The sequence below is a fragment of the Neltuma alba genome, unplaced genomic scaffold (assembly GCF_004799145.2).
Source record: "Neltuma alba isolate B1F8T4 unplaced genomic scaffold, ASM479914v2 tig00011052_pilon, whole genome shotgun sequence".
In the NCBI taxonomy this organism is placed as follows: Eukaryota; Viridiplantae; Streptophyta; class Magnoliopsida; order Fabales; family Fabaceae; genus Neltuma; species Neltuma alba.
The window spans coordinates 147,127-169,776 of NW_021635799.1; the positions used below are offsets into that span (position 1 = coordinate 147,127).

At 32.0% G+C, this 22,650-nt stretch overlaps 1 protein-coding gene across 1 annotated transcript; it reads right to left on the reverse strand.

Annotated features, from left to right (window-relative positions):
- Positions 1–19,920: 19,920 nt before the first annotated feature.
- LOC114760936 (TMV resistance protein N-like) lies at positions 19,921–21,390 on the reverse strand (the record flags this gene model as incomplete). Its single annotated transcript, XM_028950249.1, has 4 exons — positions 19,921–19,936; positions 20,042–20,331; positions 20,439–20,540; positions 20,587–21,390. Coding segments are annotated over 4 exons (1,212 nt in total), but the record flags the coding sequence as incomplete, so codon positions are not given.
- Positions 21,391–22,650: the final 1,260 nt, after the last annotated feature.

Genomic DNA, 22,650 nt, shown 5'->3' on the forward strand with positions numbered 1-22,650 from the left:
TGTGATACTTCAGAAGTTGGACCATTCAAAATATAAAAACAACCATCAGACTGTGAACCAACTTTAAACCCAATCTGAGATAGAACATAGGTTCTTGCACAGATTAGAGAGGGAAAGTATAATCCCAAAGTGCATTCTCAACTATATATAAATGCATTTTTATTATTAAATAAGGCAGAAATTGAGAAGAATATTGGATTAATCATAAGTACGTTTATACCTATTTAATTTTGATTATTTTGTTTTTCTTGATTGATTTTATGAATATAAGAATGAAATTATCAGCTCAAGTTTTTCTCATTTGACCGTTTTAGCCGTGTTCCTCTTGGCAAAACTACTTTTAATTAGTTTACTTGAAAAACAGAAAAGCATGGTTGTCTAATGTGATTCTTCTTCAGGAAAATTTCAGTCAGCCCCCTCTAAGCAAACTTATTTTTCAACAGCCCCCAAAGATTTTGAAACTTCATTCCACCCTTTTGACCAAAATGAAATTAAATGTTATGGGTGAAAAGACCATTATGCCGTGTATGGGTTAAATGTCAAGGGTTGCATGAATAACTAAAATAAAGTGATTTACAATACAAATTAGGCAATTTACAAGATATATACGGGAACTCACAACTCTATGGAGGTTCTATAGAGAGAAAAGTTAAATGTCAAGAATTTCATGAACAACTGAAATAAGGCAATTTACAACACAAAGTAGGTGTTTATAAGAGGTACACAAGAATTCCAACTCTAATTGAGGTTCTGTGGAGAGAAAAGTTAAATTCCAAGGGTTGCATGAATAACTACAATAAGGCAATTTACAATACAAATTAGGCTATTTATGTGAGGTATATGGAAATTCTTAACAACATACAAGATAATTAACAACAAAAATTAGACAAAAATAGGTTCTTGTGAATGGCCTAATTGATTTGTAGTTAATTAAAGAAATAATTGTGAACCCCCTAATGCTCTAACGACCGAAACAGTTTTATTTCTTTTATTGCTTGCTATTTATAATTTTATGTACATATTGTTAGATTGGAATTAATTGGATTGACAAAGCACAACTTAAGCTTGACAACTAAAATACTAAGGGTAAATTTTATTAATATGATTGGCTCTGTACTCCACCTTAATTATCATCTATAAAGTTTAATTAAAGAGTAGGGCAACACCAATTTTCATTGCAAATCATCTTATTTTATTTGTTCATGCAATTCTTAACACTTAATTTTTCTCTCCCTAGTACCTCAAATAGAGTTGTGAATTCTCGTATGCCTCTTGTAAATCACCTAATTTGTAGCGTAGATTATTTTATTTCAGTTGTTCATCCAATCCTTAACATTTAACTTTTCTCTTCATTGAACCACAAATAGAGTTATAAATTCCCTTATACTTCGTGTTAATTGTCTAATTTGTGTTGTAAATTGTCTTATTTTAGTTGTTCATTCATAGTTGAACACTTGTATTTGTTTTGTTATATATATTTCTCTTACATTATATGACTAAATGGATTGATGGCTTGGTTGTCATAATCTTTTTCGTATACCAAAGGATCACAGGTTAAAATTTCCCTTGACCAATTATTTCAAAAATAAAATTCTCTAGCAACTAGAGCTCTAACCAGCCACTGGCACTTCAATGGCAGCTGTCAGAGGTTAGAGCTCCAGCTGTTGACCAGCCAATGACACTCTAACGGCTGATTGTTGAAGGTTAGAACTCTGACAGTGGTTGATCTTTTTTAAAAGACTAATAATAGTAGTGGTAGTAGTAATAATGCAAGAGCATTATGGTCTTTGCACCCATACATTTAATTTCACTTTGGTCAAAAAGGGTGGAATGAAGTTTCATAATCTTTTGGGGGCTATTGGAGAATAAAGGGAGTTGACTGAAATCTTCCCGTCTTCAAAAAGCATTGGAATCCAAGACTGGGGTAAAATGTTTAGTCAAGAAATCTTTAGTTTCTTCCTTTTCTATTAACTCGAAACATGTGGACCCTAATCATGCAAGGACCATGAAAATAAATTAATTGTTTTAAAGCATAACAAACTTTGAGAATTGTACAGGAAGACCGTCTTTTGAAAGGAAAAAAAGAACAAAAACTGACACCATTATTAGTTAATCAGATGGTATGAAATTGGAAATTACGTACAGTTAAGAAATAACAAATAAAAACTTATATGAGGAGAAATTTTGAAGTGTTCCCTTACTAATAAAAACACATTGGTCCCGTGTGATGTGAAATATTAAAAACAAGAGATAAGAATTGGAATTGAAACTGAGAAAATGCATTAAAACGTGTTTAATGTGAGTAATTGTTTGCTGCGTATAGAAGAGGCAAACCCATATGGAATCAGGAAATACCACCCAGTCCCACCTACATGCGCCAAATCTTTAGTAGCAAGCAATCCTCACATCAGATTCCCTAATTTCACCCACATGGATTTGCCCAATCTTACGTAACAATCAATCACTCACGTTAAACAATCTTTTAATGTATTTTCTAAATCTAAATTCTAATTCTCACATCTCATTCCCAATACTTTATGCCAAATGGGACTATAGTTCATTTTCATGTCAAATTTATTATGTTACTCCACTACTACAAAAAAAAAAGCTTTTACGAAGCTAATTTACGGCAGTTATTAGAAAAAACACTGTAAAAAATATGACGGTGGCATTTCTGTAATTATAAGCATATTTTTTATGGCGGTTTTCTTAAAAACCACAGTAAAAATACTTTTAACGGTGGTTTTTTAAATAACCACCATAAAAAATACTTTTAACAGCGGTTTTTTAAATAACCATTGTAAAAAATCTATCAAAATTTTAAAATCCATCATGCGATAGTTTTTACTTTTCAGAGTTAGAGCTCATAGTCCCCTATTACCGTCTTCACTCAATTTTCTCCCTCCTCATACCTTTGTTGACATTTATCCTTTGCTTCTATCATCTCCACTATGTTCTTCCATCACCGTCGCTGTCGCTGTTGCCATCGCCATCGCCTCATCCTCTTCATTCTTATTTGTGAGTTTTTCACCTCCATTCCTTCTATAGATTTCATAGTTTTTGTGGTTTGATATAATTATTCTCTTTGGTTAAAAATATGATGTTTAATCTGGGTTTGAAGAGATTTGATTTTTATCAGATCTGAGTATTTGATTTTATCAGATCTGAGTCTTTGATTTTATCTTTATTAAATCTCAGTGGCTTTGATCTAGTGGCTAAAGGTGAAGCTAAATGGTGCTATTATGGCAAAAAAGAATCTACGTTTGCTCTATCAGAATGCTTTTAACTAGTGAGAGATTATTGGTTAATTGATTTTTAGACCCTTTCCTTTGAGGCTTTGTTCTCTCGTTCCCTGATCAACAGGGTGAAAGGTAGACTAAAAAAAAAAAAATTTCACGGCGGTTATTTATATAACCGCCCTGAAAAGTCATTTACTACGGTGGTTCTTAAACCGCCATGAAATTCTCTACATTTTATGTCAATAGCATAGACGTTGCTCTCAAAACCATCGTAAAAAGCTCATTTTAACCACCATTAAATGTTTTTTTTGTAGTAGTGCTCACATTTAAGCTTGGAATAAAAATTGAAAAACTATCAATACCTGCAAAGACTTTTCCTTGTGGTATGATATGGGCATGACAATGCATTAAAGAAAGGAAGAAAAATTATGGTCAAGGACCAACTTTGTAAATGTTCTTTTTCTTAAAGATCCTGAATAAGGAATTTTCTAACAAAAATATGTTGTTACTTGGAAATCAATTGATGTCAAAACCTATTAGAAAGTATGAGAACCAAACTTGATTTAAAATTTAGTAATTTCAAGCTTCTTTTTATGGGATTCTCTCTTCCCCTTATTCTTGACAATTTCCATATAATCAAATAGCCTCTTTCTCCTTGTTTGATAGTGTCAATTTTCGTGGATATGGATCATTTTGTGAAATTTTGGAAGAATATAGCATCTTCCATAAAATGGAACGCATCGTGGGAGATTCAGTGCCAGCACGGGAGTGAATTATTGGCGAAGGATTTTCGTGGTAGGATTTGGGCAAACGACTTCTTGGATAGATTCCGAAAACAATTATACAAACCAACTAGACCATTATTCAAAAATAAATATATATCAAAACGAACCAAACAATTTAGATTGGCTACACACGCGACAGAGAGTACAAATATAGTTGGAAGTGGTGTGTCTCATGCTTTGAATATGGAAACCCTAATGAAAGCGAAACTAGGAGAAACAAGAATGAAGAGAAACAAAGAAACCCGATTCAAATTCTGAAACGAATGAAGTAAATAAAAAGAGAAAGTTACTTACTCAAGTTCTTGGAAGGTATACAGGGATGATCTGATGCCTGAGAAGAAGGAAGAAGATGAGGTAACAATAGCAGTAGTGTCCTCTTTGATGAATTGTGACTTGCTTGACTTAGTGGAGAAGATGTTTCAAAGTGATGAAATCCTTTAAACAAATTTGATGGATGCGGGCCCCGTCAAAAAGTATATGTATTAATTCATCCATTACCATTAAGTCTTCTTCTTCTTCCTTGAAAAGCATACCGTTTTGTGTTCTTTTAAGGAAAAAATGTTTTGCGCGTAAGATCAGATAAGGGGCAGCCACTCACTCCTCGTCTTCCCAAAAGGGATGTGTTTAAATTCATATAAGTGCGTCTCTATATGTATATATTTTTTCCAATTCTAAATGTAAAATCTATTTTATAATATAATTTATATTATAAAATAAATTTTATATTTAGTACTGAAGGAATTTTTTTTTTTTGTCCCACTTGGGACGCAACTTACAATGTGAATGCAGCACCACAAACTATATATTGTACCAGCAAACAAAAGTGAGGATGGCAAGGGCCACGGGAAAAGTGACTGCTTTGCATTTTCCTGTGGCTCCACACGCTTTACTTTATATTCCCGCCATTTTTCTGTGCCCTTCTCTTTGACCCAACTTACATCGTAAACTCCACCACTCTTTCCTCCTTCCTTCGTGGTAACTGGTAAGTATATACAGAATAATTTTTTTTTTTAAAAAAAGAAGTACAATATAAAGTAGGAAAGATTTCGTTGAAAATTTTATTGATGAAAATGTGAGATATATCGAGGCAAGATCTTGGTTAGACTAAAAATTTTGGGTTTTTCTTATGTTGTTATGCTTCCTATTTGTTTTTCAACGTTCTTATTTCATTTGTATGATTTTGTGTTTTGTCGTGTTTTAGCAAAGGATGTTACATTCATTGTGTCAATTTGTGATCGACTTAGCAAATGCACGAAGTTAATGCTTTTAAATAAATATAAATTTAAGAATCTCAATGAAGAGTGTTTATGAGATAATTAGAACGAGATAGCCTTTCTGTCTCGTATTCTTTCCTATTCCAATAATATCTCATCATGTTATGAAAGGGACACGGACATCTCTTTTTTATGTTTATTTCAAAACCAAATATATTTGGGATATAAGAAATTATGGTAAACATTCTACAAAAAAATATATTAAAAATTCGCTCAAATAATAAAGTAATCAAAAATTTGCAAAGAAAAAGGTTTTCTTTTAAATGACAGAATATATATCAATTCAAAATATCTACTAAAAATTTAAATACACCCCTTTCAGGAAGACGAGGAGCGAGTGGCTGCCACTTGTCTCTTACACGCATAGCCCTTTCTTGATTGATTATACATTTTCCCCCACGGTTTTTTTTTTTTTTGGGTCCAATTTTTCCCCACGGTTTATCATTCGCCGTTTCCTTCACCCAACTTGGGATCGGTTTGTATTGGCATATAAAAAAAAACTTATTTTTAATATGGCAAAAATTAAATTGGAAAAAAATTAAATTAGATAATATGATTTATATTTGGATTGGCTTTTATAAAAGTTAGTTTGTAAAGTAAAAAAATTGTTTAGATTATGATTGAATAAGTACGTTCAATATGTAGAATAACCAAAATAGATATGACCTTTATTAAATAGTAAAAAATAATTTAAAATGTCAATTTACAAAATATAATAATCTTAAATTATAATAATATAAAAAATCCTATTTAATGAATAAAATATATTTAAATTAGAAATCATAGTAATGTGAAAATTTTTGAATGAAATAATATTATATAATTAATTAAATGATATATTCTGCACAATTTATATAAATAGAAAATAAAAAACAATATTAAAATAAAAATATTATAAAAAAGTTAAAAATTATTTTTGTTTAAGAGAATATTAAAACTAAATAACTAAAAATTGATTGGGAAGTACAAAAATATAAATAGAAGCATGAGAACAATATAAGTCATAAGGACAAAAATGTCTTTTAATTTCAAAATGCTGATTTTTGCATAAGTCATAAGTAAGTTTTAGGTGTTTTTACAATCGTGTTTTAAAAAAATAATTTTTAATCTATAAGTTAGATTAGTCGAAAGCTATTACAAACAACTTGGAAGTTTGCAAATTAACTTATAAACTTATAAGCTACTTGGTAGGCGCCCCCACTCTTTCTTCCCTCCTTCATTCTAAATGGTAAACATAGATAGAATAATAATTTAAGAAAATGGAAGTACGATATAAAGTAGGACAGAATAATAACTAAAAAAGAAGAAGTACCATATACGCTAAGAAAGATTGAAAAAAAAAATCACCCAATTATTAAAATGTATCAAGCATCATAAAATATTTTTTTCAAACACATCTAATGCCTTAAAATATTTTAAATGTATTTAATATTCTGAAATATTTTTAGATGTGTCTAAAACCCTTAATCATATTTTAGTACATTCAACATTTTAAACTGAAACAACTGTTTATCTGGCATTAACAAGTTTTACATAGCAAACATGGATGCAATTATATATCTTATTTTGATTTTGGCTCACCATGATACCTGTAGCTTCTCCACGGCAAAGCTGCTCTTCGTCTCTTCGATAACCTCTCTCTAAACTCGAGAGATCATAACATGTTATGAAATAAAAATGCATATGCTATGAAAATGAATTACACACGCTATTAAGCAAACACTTTTTACCTAAAAGATGGGACATAGTAAGTATGCCACTATTCACTCTTATTTTGAATGGATATGAATAGTGTTGGGAAACTTTGCAAAAATAACAAAACATTTGTTTTGAGTCATGTCCAAAGACACTATTTTTGAGATATATTCCGTAACCCCTCAATAATTTAGAAAGTGGCATTTCCCAGAATTAAACAAATCTTTCCTGTATAATTACAAGGTGATAAGATAGCAAAAGATGAAAAAACTGAGCAAGTAATAAAATTCTTTTTTCTTATTCTCCAAATAGAGTGATTATGAGGGTATTTATAGACAATGAAGTGATATCTTAAAGTAGCGCCTTTTAAAGCGATACACCTTTACAATTAACAGTCATAATTGTATGTTAGATTCATGAACCCCATATATTGATTCATAAATCAACATAGATTTTTTAATTTATAAGGACACCACTTCTCAAAAAATGTATCCCTTCGTATTAAAAATATTTCAACAATGTTAAAACAACTCTTTTTTAAACACACTCATACACAACATTTATAATAGATTTACAACAAATAGTAGCATTTTTCATGTCTCATTCTCGAAAATAAAAGTTTATAATAAAAACATGGAAAGTGACCCTTTTTACACGTATTATATCAACCCTTCACACTGAATTGATTCAAAGCACAAACGGTTGCGATGATCTGTCATATTGGTCGAGGTCTCCACTGTAAACACTAAACCACAGTAGAGGCCATTAAACCAATTATCCATTCCATGAAGTTCCATCAATCGTGCCAAGGTTCCCGATTAAAAAAGAGCTCTAAGTTAAAGTGCCCATGACTAGGAAATAAGCTATTAAAAGTATAGAACAGTGTAGGACAGGTAAGAAAGAACAAGTAGGGCCTAAGAGAAACATAATTATGATGAAAGACGCGTAAAACGCGAAGGGAACTTTTCCTCCTTGCCATTAAGTATTTTCTTGATTTCTTCCCTGAAAAGCTTACTGTTCTGTCGTCTTTCTAAAATATATACATATTGTGTGTAAGATCAGACAAGTGGCTGCCGCTCACTTCTCGTCTTCCACAAAGGGATGTGTTTAAAATTTTTTATATATATATATATATAGTACTATCTCTTATCCATAATATAAGAACTTATTTGACATTTATTTTAATCCTAAATATAAAACCACAATCCATCCATTTTGCCTCTTTTATTTATTTATTTTTTCTAAGATAGTCCATGTAATAATAATAGTTTTAGTCAATACACTTGATTAGTAAGAATATTTTAGGAAGGATAACACTTATTTATTATAAATAAATAACTTAACTAATCTTTTTAATCTACTCAAATTAGTCAACTAGCTCTTATATCAAGGAGCGAAGGTAGTAATAATTTTTGGGCCTGTTTGGGGACTTAACTCACAATGTCTCCATGTGAATGTAGCATTTTCCACAAATTATTGTACCAGCAAAGAAAAGTCAGGGTAGCAAGGTCAAGTGAAAAACTGATTGTTTTGCAATATTTTACTCTCATCATTTTTCTATTTCCTTCTCGTTGACCCAACTTACAGGGTAGACACCACCACTCTTTCCTCCCAACTTCGTAGCAACTGGTAAGCATAGACAGAATAACAATTTTAAAAAAAGAAGAAGAGGAACGAAGCACGATATAAAGGAGGAAAGATTAGGGGGGGAAGTCCCCAATTAAAAATTTTATTGATGGAAATGTAGGATATCTCTAGGCAAGATCGTTTGGTTGGACTTAACATCTTTGGTTTTTCTTATGCTGTTAAGCTTTCCATTTGTTTGTCAACATTCTCCTTTCTTTTGTATGATTTTGTGCTTTGTTGTTGTTTTTAAGCAAAGGATGTTACATTCATTGTGTCAGTTTGTGATCGACTTGGCAAATGCACGAAGCTAATGCTTTAGAAAGGTTTTGCTAACAGTTACATCTTCAAGACTCATTTTAGAATGTAATTTACAAAATAAATCTTACATTTAGAACCAAAATAGTATAAGTTTGGATTTCACTCGCATATCACAAAGTTTTTCAATAATTAGTGAGTACATAATAAATTGAGAATTTTTTAACTTCTGTAATGTGGATTACAAGTCATGTAATGATAATAATGAGTCTGGTATCACAAGTAACAACTTAATTTTCAGAAAATTGTGAAAGTGGAATTTTTTTTTTAACTTAAGTAACATGATTAACAACTCTTATAAGAATATTAACAACTCTAGTGACGCTATTTACCAAATGGTTTAAGAGGTGTTTTGACTTTGAGAGATTTCTAAGTGCCTAATAAATTAAAAAATTTTCAACTTTTATAATATGATTGACAAATCGTGTAATAGTAAACAAGTTTCGTAACGCAATTATTAACAATATATTTTCAAAATATTTTCATAAAATAAACACAAATAATATAAGGGGATATGGTTATTTCAGCAAATTTTAAAATTTTTATTTGGCCCTATGGTATTGAAATGGAATTTTCCTTATTAAGGTGACTATTTAGGATTTTTAAAATTGAAAGATCATTTTATTGTCATTTCCCCCCAACCTGCCCACTTCTGTGATGTTACTACTTTTTGCACTCCAAGATGAAAAATCGAAATAAAATCTGTCAGTGCCAAAATCTAGGGGAGGATTCATCCCTTATACACAAATCCCTTTCTTAATTGATTATATTTTTGTGGATGTTTGGGATCTAACCTACATTGTCTTTATTTGAATATAATGCACTATTTTCTACGAATTATTCGTACCAACAGAAAAGGGAGGATACCAAGTAAATTCATATTAATCATAACTCTCTATTTCGATGCATTTCACTTTTATTGGTCTCTGTATTTATAAAGTGTGGACTCTTCTTAGCTCTCTCTTGAATCCATTCTGACTTTGTCGATATCATTTATGAATATTTAAAGAAGAAGCAAAACAATACTCCTCTGGTAAGTTAGTTGATTATAAAAAATATGACATGTTTTTTCTAAAACACTATAATCATCTTTGTTAATATCCTTCCTCCCTCACTTACTTGATTATGGTTGAGGGAGTATCCATAGGAGTCATTTAGGAAAAATGGATAAATATAAGAAAGAGGTCATATATTTAAGACTAAAATTAACTTAACAATTAGGTCCTATATTAAGTACCAGAGGAGTAAAAAATAGGGATCATTAGTGGAATTGGTATTTATAATTAAATACGGAATGATATGAAATGCATGGAAACGGATCAATGTTTACCTAATTAAAAATCTTGAAAAAAGTTGTGGTTTTTATATTTATTTAGATGAACATAAATTTAAAATATCTCCATTAATTTCACACAGTTTACCTTTATCTTTAGCAATCTTTTATTCTCGTCTTTTTCGTATTCATTCTCGGTGACCGAATTTAATCACAGAACTGGCTTTTTACCCCTCTTTTTTCATTTCCCTTACCATTTATTATAATTTTAACTGTTCAAGTTCAATATTTTATAAAACCATTCTTATGAAAGTATATGAAAAAAGTATAAATAAATTTAAACTACTAAAATTTAATTTGAATAATTCATAACTAAAGTTAAAAAAAAAGGAAAAGAAATTAAAATAAAAGAGAGAAGCCAATTCCAATAGTCACATGGCAGACACAGTTGATGTTTCCTCCACCAGCACCACTCTTTCCTCCCTCCTTCATAGCAAGAACAGAGTATAGCCATAATATAAGAACTAGTTAAAAATTTGATTTGGGTCTAAATATAATACTTTAATCAATTTTGTCTCTCATATTCATTTATTTTTCTTCCAAAGTAGGCCTTATGACAATTATACATATCAAAAGGTTTTCATTCTAATGTACATGATTAACAATGGTATTTTGAGAAAGACAACAAATATTTATTGTAAATAATTAACCAAACTAATTTTTTTAATATTCATAAATTGGTTATCTAACTCTTATATTAAGAACCGAAAGTAGTAATTAAAAAAAGTAAAACAAAAAATATTAGAATGGTCGTTACTCCATGGTGCCTGAACATAGACATCTTGTGAACATGCATGCCTCTGAAATATTAGAGTGGAAGTCCAAAAATTCAAGACCCCGTCACCACTAGCCCAATCAATTGTAATATAGTATATTCGATTCTAAATATAAAAATTAAATAAACGGTTTATTTTAATTTTTATATAAGACTTCAATAGTCCGTTTTTTCTTCTAAATTATAATTTTTCTCATAAATATTCCTATTAATTACATATAGTAAAAAAAATTTCATCAATGACAGATATAATGCACAAAGTTAAAAAAGATATTATAAAAAAATCAACATGTAAATCTGCTTTTTCTTCTAAATTTATAATTTTTCTCATAAATATTTCTATTAAATACATATAGTAATGAAATTTTCTGCAATGGTAGCTATAACGCACATAGTTAAAAAGGTTATTATAAAAAAAATCAATATGTATTTGTTATAAATAACTAAATTAATTTTTTTAACATACTTAATTTAGATAAATAATTCTTATATTAAAAATAAGAGATAATATACTTGCATATCATACAGACTACTCTAGAAAGAAATCTAATTGACCTTTCTGTACAACCAACAAGGGGGCGCAATGGGCAACAGATCGCCTCCTCATAGATATCTAAGTGGTGACAGTCCAATCATGGACCTTAAAACGGCTAAAATGGGCCCTTTGATCATGGAGCCACAACGAATTATCTAACTCTTGTTGTCATTGTTGAACTCTCCCTGCCGAAGCCAATCACGTCCCTTCGAGTAGAGATATTCATCATTGGCTGATCATGGAAAATAGCGACTTAGATTGTACGAACCTCCCCCTTAAATATGCCACAGCTCCTTGCAAAAGGGGAGGTGAACCGTGTTTCATCCATATAAATTATGGCATGGACAATAAAATATACTATCTCATGATTTTAATATAAGACTTAGTTGAGAATTGAATTTAATTTTAAATATAAGATCTTAATCCATTTTATCTCTAAAATTTATAATTTTTTTAAAAAATATTCCTATTAATTATATGAAATTCCTACAAAATTAAAGTGTACTTTCAATACACGTCATTAAAAATGACATTTAAGAAATCCAACACTTATTTGTTAGAAATAGCCAATTCAACTAATTCCTAATAAATTTAATAAAATATAAAATATAAAAAAAATAAGAATTTTTTCTATTATTTATATATTTATAATTATAATAATTATTTATTTTATTTTTATATTGAATATTTTTATTCAATTTGAATATTGAATATTGAATATTAATTGATAATATATTTATATTTATTTTTTAGAATAATTTTATAAAATATCTCTAAAGCTTAGTGATTCTCTAGCGCAACCTTCGCAGATTAATGAAATGGGAGCTTGTTTATGGGGCCTATTCATGTGTAAAGGTTAGCCCATATTTATTTTGGATTTTTTTTGGGTTAAAACATGGGTATCGTCTTATTGGAGGCAATTCTATTGGAGGCACCGTCAGGCATTAAATATGGACACCTCTCCTAATTATGATTCGAATATTGATTCGTCATATTGTGAGGGTCTAGCCTCTTTTGTTAGACCCAACCCTGTTAATATTTTGGATTTGTGTATTGAGCAATATCCTTGTCATTTTCACCTCATGTTACATATTGTTATGTGATGTAGTACTTGTCTTGCTTTTAATAAGATGCTCATGCTTATAGGGGGAAAAAAGATTTAAGTATCCACATTATATCATGTTTAGTTTGCTCCTTTAGTCATATATCACTCATTTGAGCTCAAATATTTCAAGTGAATATTATAATATGACGTTGATACGCTTGTGTTTTTCTTATTGAACTAGTGGCCAGATAAAGCTTTCCTAATCCTTACCACAAGTTTAACTTCAATAGCTTAGCCGGACTTCTAGATTTTCTTTTATGCTTTGAAGGAAGACTAAATTGAAACTCAACTAAGTAAAATGAAACTTAATATACATTTGACTAACTATATCTACTTATTTTTCTAATTACAAACTAAAAGCCTCCATTCATTTTCTAATTTTTAAATTCAATATCAATCAATCAATACCACTAAAAATGTAAAAATTAATCTTTAGCCAAGCCAGTATCACTTTCATTTTCTCTCTGACTTCACTGTTCATAACAATATATAGTGATTGATTCAATCAACAGCGTCAGCCCCTTTGTGTGGCTTTGGTGGAAACTCCACTCTCACAGATTTGGTCTCATCACAACTCTGATTTAAAGATGAGATTTTTGTTTACCTTTTTTATTTTTTTCTACTCCACTATTCGTTTGATTCTTTACCAACAGTTTAAAGTGAAAAGATTTGGTAAAAATTAGAAGACCAACCATAATCTTAAACATTGTTTAGGGACTGTTTGGAACCGTTTAAAAGTTTCCACAAACACCCTCTTCATTTTATCGAGAGGAGATGAAGAACCAAAAAATTTAAGGGACATACACACATATCAAATATTAAGAGGATGGGGTTATGTTTTAAAAATAACAGGGACATCATGTGTAATTCAACCAAAAGAAATAATATTATACTACCTCGTATCCTAATTATAAAATTTCATTTATAGTTTATAAACGAATTCTTATGATTAGAATCAAATATAGTAATAATATTAAGAGGTTGATAACTTAGTATAATATCTTTGCTCTCTCAAATTTGCACAAATCTTACCTTCGGTCCATCAAATTTAAAACTATTAATTTTGGGCCTCTCAAAGAATAAAATGATTCAAATTTTTATTAAATTATACTTATCAATATTTTGAATGGAAAGAAACTTAAGAAATTAAAAATTATGATTTTAAATTTGAGAGACCAAGGCTAAGATGAGGAAAAATTTGGGGGATAAAATTTGTATTAACTGCAATATACTAATATTAATATCAATTACTCCAATTTTTCTTCCATGAAATTATCCTACAAGTTATGATATTCCAAAATGGTCCTTGGGAAAACTAGAGGTTGTGAGGCGCCATGGCCATGTGTTGTGAAGCAGGCGGTAACAATCTTGTCTCTCTCTCTCTTTCTTTTATTTTGGTGAGTATTATATTTCTTTTATCCACCGGCCATGGCTTTTCTCTCTCACTCCACTCTTCTTCCACTCTCTTCTCTCACCGCATCTTCTTCCTCCTCCTCCTCCTTCCATTGTTCCTGTTCTTCCCCATCTTCTCAGTCTCTTCGTTCTAAAGTCGGATTATCCTCACTGCCTCGATTCCTCTCTAAGGGTAGACCCAAGAAGAAACCAACGCGACCTGGTGGGCTTTTGATGATCATCAATCCCATTTTGCTGTTTAACGGTGTCAGTACTTCCACTTTCAATTTCGATACCCAGACCCTTCTCGCCACTGTTAGTGTTCTCGCTGCAATTGCTCTCTCCTTGTTTCTTGGTTTTAAGGTAACGATTTTGTGTTTCCATTCTGTTTCTTCTATTTTGGTTTCGGTCTGTTCATTATAGTCTACCGGCATCACTCTATCACTCGGATGTTCGGTTCGGTTTTAATCTTACAGAGTTTCGATTTATTAATGAAATTGAAACTGAATCAGATTTGGCGTTGTGTAATGAAGTTATACAGAAGATTCTCTTAGGGCGCCATTTACTGTGTACTGTGAGCTCATCTTTGGAGTTGCAAAATGGGATTTTACTCTTCTTTCGATACCATATGGTTTCTTTCGAAAATTTCCATAAGCGACATGCATTGCACCCATTGATGCATTCAATATTGCTTCCAATTTTTATACTGCGTCTGGTAACATTGTGGGTCAACATTGATTCGTCTTCTGCTAATATGATGAGGTTTTTACTGGGGGATCCTGTGCCTTGTGAGCGTTGTGGCTGCAGGGGTAATGATCTTTCTATATCTCGACTTCAGATTGTTGTGCTTTGCTCACAATGGCATTTTCTGCTTTCAAATGTTGTGCAAGTTTTACAACAATTTGCGCCAAACATCTATGGCAGAATTCTGAAAAAGGAAAAAGCGCAGGAAGGAAAAGAGATTTGAACATACCCGAAGAAAGGAACACGGCAGATGGCATATAGGTAATTTTATAACATTTTCAAAATGTCAGTTAATGTCTCATTTCATTCTCTGTCATTTTTAAGCCTTTAACTGCTTGAATTGGAATTTTATACATTCAATTTTATTTTATTTTTACGGATTTTCCCTTGCACTCGATGATAACCTGAAAATTTAACTTTTAAATATGACCTATTTCATTTTGTTTAATTTACTCTTTGGTCCTATGAAGTACAAATGATTTTATTTCTTTCATGGTATTGGTAGGACTCCTGTTAAATTAGCAACCCACTTAAATCAAGTTTATTCTTGAATTTCTGAATCCAAAATTCAAAATATGACAACTTTTAACTATTTCAGAGATGTTTAGTATTTTTGTTTTTTGATATACTGGAAAGCAAAACAAAACTAAAAGTCAGAACTATCAGTCGCCTGTGTCTAATTGCATGATGCTGCCAATAGTTTCGGGTTGCAGGAGACGCAGCCTGAAACTGCTAGCATATAATTTTAACTATTTCAGAGATGTTTAGCATTATTAAGGAATATTTAATTTTAATTTTAATCTGACTTTTAGAAAAGTAAGATTGGATAAAAGTTAAATTGGGTTAAGTGAATTGTGTTTGGATTGAAGTTTAAAAAAGTTAGTTTGTAAAAGTGAGATTGGTAAAAAATTATTTAGATTATGATTGAGTAAAAGTAAGTTTGTTTGAGTAAAAGAAATGGAACCTACATTTTGTCTCTCTCCACTTTTCCAACAGTATAAGCTACACTTTTTAGCTTTTGACTTAAGTATGGGTCCATTTGGATTAGTGGTAGAAAAAGTAGCTTATTTAGAATATGACTTTTTAGAAAAGTAAGATTCGACAAAAGTTAAATTAAATAAGTTGAGTTGTGTTTGGATTGAAATTTAAAAGTTAGTTTGTAAAAGTGAGATTGGTAAAAGATGATTTGGAATATGTTGAGTAAAAATAAGTTTGTTTAAGTAAAAAAAATAGGAACCAAAATTTGTCTTTCTCTCTCCACTTTTCCAACACTATAAGCTACAATTTTTACCTTTTCACTTAAGTATGTGATTTTAGCATAAGCTCTTAATCTTTTAAGCTCTCCCAAACACACTCTTATCAAAAGTACTTTTTATCCCAAAAGCTACTTAAAAGCTATTTAAACGCGGCTCCAAACAGGCACTTGTTTTGATGACTATTATATTTCTTTATCCATGGGGCATGGCTTCTGTCTCTCACTCCACTCTTCTTCCACTCTCTTCTCTCACCTCATCATCATCATCTTCTTCTTCCTCCTCCCCCATCCACTGTTCCTGTTCTTCCACAATCTCTCAGTCTCTTCGTTCCAAATTCCTATTGTCCTCACTGCCTCGATTCCTTTCCAATTAAGGTTAGACCCAAGAAGAAAGCAACGCGTCCTGAAGGGCTTTTGATGATCATCAATCCCATTTCGCTGTTCAACGGTGTGAGTAGTTCCACTTTTAACTTCGATACCCAGACCCTTCTCGCCACTGTTATTGTTCTCGCTGCAATTGCTCTCTCCTTGTTTCTTGGTCTTAAGGTAACAACTTTTGTGTTTCCTTCCTGTTTCTTCCATTTTGGTTTCTATCACTCGGATGCTCGGTTCTGTCCCATTCTTACAGAGTTTCAAATTGAAACTGAATCAGATTTTGGGTTGTGTAATGAAGTTATGCAGAAGCTTCTCTTACGGCGCCATTTACTTTGAGCTCATGTCTGGACTTGCAAAATGGGATTTTACACTTCTTCTGGAGTTGCAAAATGGGATTCCCCCCTCCCCCGGTCCTTCAATATCTCGTTTAGAAAATTTGCATTAGCTAAATGCATTGCACCCATTGATGCAGTCAATATTGCTTCCAATTTTTATACTGCGTCTGGTAACATTGTGGGTCAACGTTGATTCTTCTTCTGCTAATGTGATGAGGTTTTTACAGGGGGATCCTGTGCCTTGTGAGCGTTGTGGCGGCAGGCGGTAATGATCTTTCTATATCTCGACTTCAGATTGTTGTGCTTTACTCACAATGGGCATTTTCTGCTTTCAAATGTTGTGCAAGTTTTACAATAATCCACAACAAACATATGTGGCAGAATTCTGAAGAAGAAAAAAAACACAGGAAGGAAAAGAGATTTGAACATCCCCCGAAGAAAGGAACAGGGCAGTGTCGCGAATCAAAAGGGCATATAGGTAATTTTATAATATTTTCAAAATGTCAATTCATGCCTCATTTCATTCTTTGTCATTTGTAAGCATTAGTTGCTTGAATTAGAAATTCGTATATTTAGATTTTTTTTTTTTACGGATTTTCCCTTGTACTAGATGCTAACCTGAAAATTTAACTTTTAAATATGACCTATTTCATTTTATTTAATTTACTCTTTAGTCCTATGAAGTACAAATATTTTATTTTTTCATGGTATTGGTAGGACTCTTGTTAAAATAGGTTTAGTAACCTACTTAAATCAAGTTTATTCTTGAGTTTCTAAACCCAAAATTCAAAATATGACAATTTTTAACTATTTCAGAGATATTTAGCATTATTAAGGAATATTTAATTTTAATTTAATTGTTATGTTTTATTATTAATTGTTGTTTGCATATAATTTTAAAATTTAAAAATATTCTGTTATTAATTTTTAGGATTAGATTGAAACCTATAAACAATATCTGAACACCTATACTTTGTTCGTCTTATAATTTGATTAAATAGTAGACTGGCATAACTTCTCGTATCTTTTTTTCTCTGCCAACTTTAAAGCATAACTTCTAGAATACATGCATGAGAATTATAATTTGACAAGAGTGAAAACAATGCACAACAAAAAGGAAGCTGCATATGTTGTTTTTAGTCACTAAATAAATGTAATAACGTGAAAAATATAAATATGTACAAAAGATTTAATTTGTAGCAAGCGCATGCCTCCATTTTGTTTAAGCTCACTGTCAAGTGGTTGTTCCAACTTTTCTCACTGCTTGGAAGGGGCTGGGCTCTCCATCATCGAACTCATCATCTACATTCATCAATGAACTTATCATCAATAGTGCTGACACTACAGCCTTCGTCACTACTTGTGTTTCGCCGTCTCTCAACATCTTCTTTACACAACACACGCCACCCACACTGCACTATTTTCAAAGGTGACTCCTCTGGTTTATCCAGTATGGAAAAAACCATTTGAAGCGGTTTTTCCACGACAAATGAGGAAAAACGAATGTAAATGATACACAGTTGGTGGCAAAATCTGGACTGCGCAAAAGTGGGACAAACACGGAGTGAATTTGGATATTCACCTTCACAAACTCTATAAGTCCAACAAAGTGGGGCAAAAGCATCATAGTTTGCATGTCCCAAATCATGTTCTAGCACTAGGCATACAGCTATGCCCCACCATTCACTTGAACAGCATGAATCAGGCTTATTTACTATGAATGACACATTTGTTGGAGGAAACCCATCTGAAAAATCTTTCTCACAAAAATAGCTTTGATTGTGAAACCATGATGGCACTTCACTACCAGGAATAGTTAATATGCGAGTCGGTTGCAGGAAGAAGTCATCCTGTGATGAAAATTATTCATGCTAAATGTATACTAATTAATGTATAAGAAATAGCCAGATAAGAAAATCAAATAAATTAGAAATCCAAGAGATTCAAATAACTCACAACTTGTGAATTGTTCCAACTCACAATTCCAGACATCATCTCACTGACAGCGTAAACTTTACATCCATCTCGTATTGAAACTTCAGATCGGCATGGAGTCTATAACAAAAAATTTGGGATGTTATGGAATTATAATGACTGATGTGGAACAAATGATAGTGAAGAGAACTACAACAAACCTGATATTCAAATTCCTCAGTGAATTCCCATAGTTGCTGTGAACACACATAATTTTTCAATAATGGACAATCACCAGCATCTATCACTGACAGGTTTGCTGGAAGTTGAGGCAAAGACCGAAGCCTTGGGCAATCATTCAAATAAATAAGTTCAAGCTTTCGAAGTTTGGAAATGAGGCTCAAAGGAATTTCAACAAAATTATTTCCACCCAAACCTAATGCTGTCAATGATGATAAATTGCCTATTTCACTGAATAGTGATTCATCATCAAGATTGCAATAATTTAAATTTAACTGGACCAAAGATGATAGATTTGAAAAAGATGGAGACCACAAAAACTTAGTTGAACTTGAAGGCCTTTGAAGCCTAAATGCCCGCTTGAGAAGGGAGAAGTGATTCCATGAGGATGATTGTGCAGAAGCATTGCATGCACAAGAGATAATACTTTCAAATTATTGAGGGACGAAGGCACTTCTTTTAGAGCGGTTCCACTCACATCAAGCTCCTCCAATGCCTCATTTTCATTCAAATTCTCTGGAAGCCTTGACAACTTTGAGCAACCACGAATATTGATCTTCTTTATAGCTTTCAATTTTTTAAAATCACTTGGAAGACATACCAGGTTTTTGCAATACTCTAAATTTAATATAGCAAGGCCAGTCAAATTGACCAATGATTGAGGTAGTTTGGATATAGCAGTCCCTTTTAGATTAAGCTCTGATAAACATGTCATACCTTTACCAAACTCAGGAAGCCTTTTAACTTTTGAACAACCAGAGAGAATAAATGTCTCTAAGCATTCATCTCCAATTTGGTTGGAAGGTTTTTAATACTTTTGCAACCTTTAAAATTAACAATGACAAGATTCTTGTGTTGCCCGAGAGAGCAGTGAACTTCAACAAGCTTTGTACACCCTTCAAGAATTAATCTTTGAAGATTAGGAGTTCTATCAAAATTTGATGTTCTCATCAGGTTTGTTGAATGACTCAAATCAATGAACTTTAGACTTTGTGGAAACTGCAAAGAACCAAAAAAAAAAAGCCTTCAAAAACCAAGAACTAGCAAGTGATACGCATGCAATAAATTATAGACAAATAAATTTAAGCAAAGGACCTTAATTACCTGATCTCCCTCCAAAGTTCCTTTAATTTGCTGTGTTGCATTTTGAGATCAACAAGTTCATCAAATTGAGTTTGACCTGGAAGGGAATCTAAAGGATACTCCTTCCAATCTATGACTTTCAGTGAATTGGGAAGACAGTTAAGTCCATGAAGAAGATTCAATTGGTCATGTGAAGAATGTGATATGATAAGTAACTTGAGATTACTCATATTTGAGAAGGCTTTAGGGTCCAAATATATGACATCTGGTTTGTCAAATTGTACCACTATACCACGTATTGCTTCAGTTCCCTATATATAAAACAATAAGTCAATCAAACTAATAATAACATGAAAAATGCATGGAATATATTACTAAATTAATAATGCATAATCACAGAAAAGGGGGAGAGTGTTACCCTCATATTTCTAAGCACAAGACTAGCATCCTCCAAGGACCATATCCTACTACGATTGCCAGCATCATGGGTGATTCGGAAAAACAATTTCCTTGCCCATTTCTTGAAGCCTATCATGCACCCTCAAGCGCCCTTTAGCTTCAGTTACCAATGATTTCTGAATAAGAGTTCTTATTCCGATTATTGGGTGAAGACCACTATTTTCTAAAATTTGTATGACATCATCCTTGCGCAAGCCATTGAAAAAGCAAGCAATATCTAAGAATATATTCTTCTCATTATATCGCAGTCCATCAAAGCTCACTTTAAGTATATCAAAAAGGCCATCTAAAGGAATCTTCTTGAGTGCATTCTCCCATTCTGGTATGCTTCTTCCACAAAGAAATGAACCAAGCACTTTGATTGCCAAAGGAAGGTTTTGAGCAGAATTAATCGCCCTTCTAGAAAGCTCCAAATAATCTTCATTTGGCTGATCTCTTTTGAAAGCTGTTTGAATAAAAAGTTGAAGGGATTCATCGGGACTTAAGAAATTCATTTCATACTGAGAAACTACACCATGCAACAATAACACATGTTGATCTCTAGTTGTTATTATTATTCTGCTCCCTTTGCCAAACCATCCTTCCTTTCCCGCCAAATTCTCAAGTTGGCTTATGTCACTCACATCATCAAGGACAAGTAGAACTTTTTTACTGCATAACATTCTTCTCATCAGCTTTCTTCCTTCATAACAGTCACACACTTCCATTCTGATTGATTTTTTCAAACGGGAAAGAAGTTTTTGTTGCAGTGAAATTAAACCACCATCTTTTACAGATTCCTCTCTAACATTATGAAGAAATAAATGAACTTCATAGTTTCTGTGTATTCTCTCATAAACAGCTCTAGCAAGAGTAGTTTTGCCTAACCCTCCCATTCCCCATATTCCTACAAATTGAACTTCCTCTGATTTATTCGCTAGAAATGAATCAAAATCTGCTATTTTCTCATCAATTCCAACAAGTCCATCATCAACACCTTCATCATTTGAATCGAATTGTGGGTGATCAACTATTCTTGACCTCACATTTTCAGTAACTATTTCAATGAGTTTCGTTTCATACCTAAAAAGATAACAGAATAATAACATTAATATTAAGCGTAGCCCAAAGTCATGATAATTTTTTGAAGTCATAGAAAATACCAATTTTCAGAGCTCCATCCAGCCAAGTCAGCAACTTCTCTCAAGGCATCCCTCCATCTTTGCACCTTCACTTTGTCATGTGCAAATTTCTGTTCAAGCTTTTCAAAGGCTCTTGCAAAACTTCCTTTCTGATGCCGAACATCAGACGGATCTATGCCATAAAAGATTGGAAATATATGAAGGCCTAACTCTTTCTTGCAATGAAGGATCTTTAGGAGTTCATCTAAGCACCATGTGGATGCAGCATAGTTTTCAGAGAGACAATAATTGCTGACAAAGATTCTTCAATTGCTTGAAGCAAACTTGGTTTGATAATTTCTCCCCTCCCAAGTTCTTCCTCATCTCTAAAGGTTATCAGTCCATTGTGACACAAAGCAGCATATAAGTGGTCTGCAAAATTCTTACGAGTGTCTTCTCCTCGAAAACTTAAAAACACCTCATACTTGTGTCTTCTATTTGAACGGCAATAGCTTGAAGAATATCCAACTTCTTGATCATCGAGTGCCATTGTGATAATTCAGAAGCTGAACCATTCAAAATATAAATACAACCATCAGACTGTGAACCAACTTTAAACCCAATCTGAGATAGAACATAGGTTCTTGCACAGATTAAAGAAAGAAAGTATAATCCCAAAATGCATTATCAACTATATATAAATGCATTTTTATTATTAAATAAGGCAGAAATTGAGAAGAATATTAGATTAGATTATAAGTACTTTATACCTATTTAATTTTGATTATTTTGTTTTTCTTGATTGATTTTATGAATATAAGAATGAAATTATCAGCTCAAGTTTCTCATTTGACTGTTTTAGCCGTGTTCCTCTAGGCAAAGCTGCTTTTAATTAGTTTACTTGAAAAACAGAAAAGCATGGTTGTCTTATGTGATTCCTCATCAGGAAAATTTCAGTCAGCCCCCTCTAAGCAAACTTATTTTTCAACACCCTCCAAAGATTTTGAAACTTCATTCCACCCTTTTGACCAAAATGAAATTAAATCTTATGGGTGAAAAGACCATTATGCC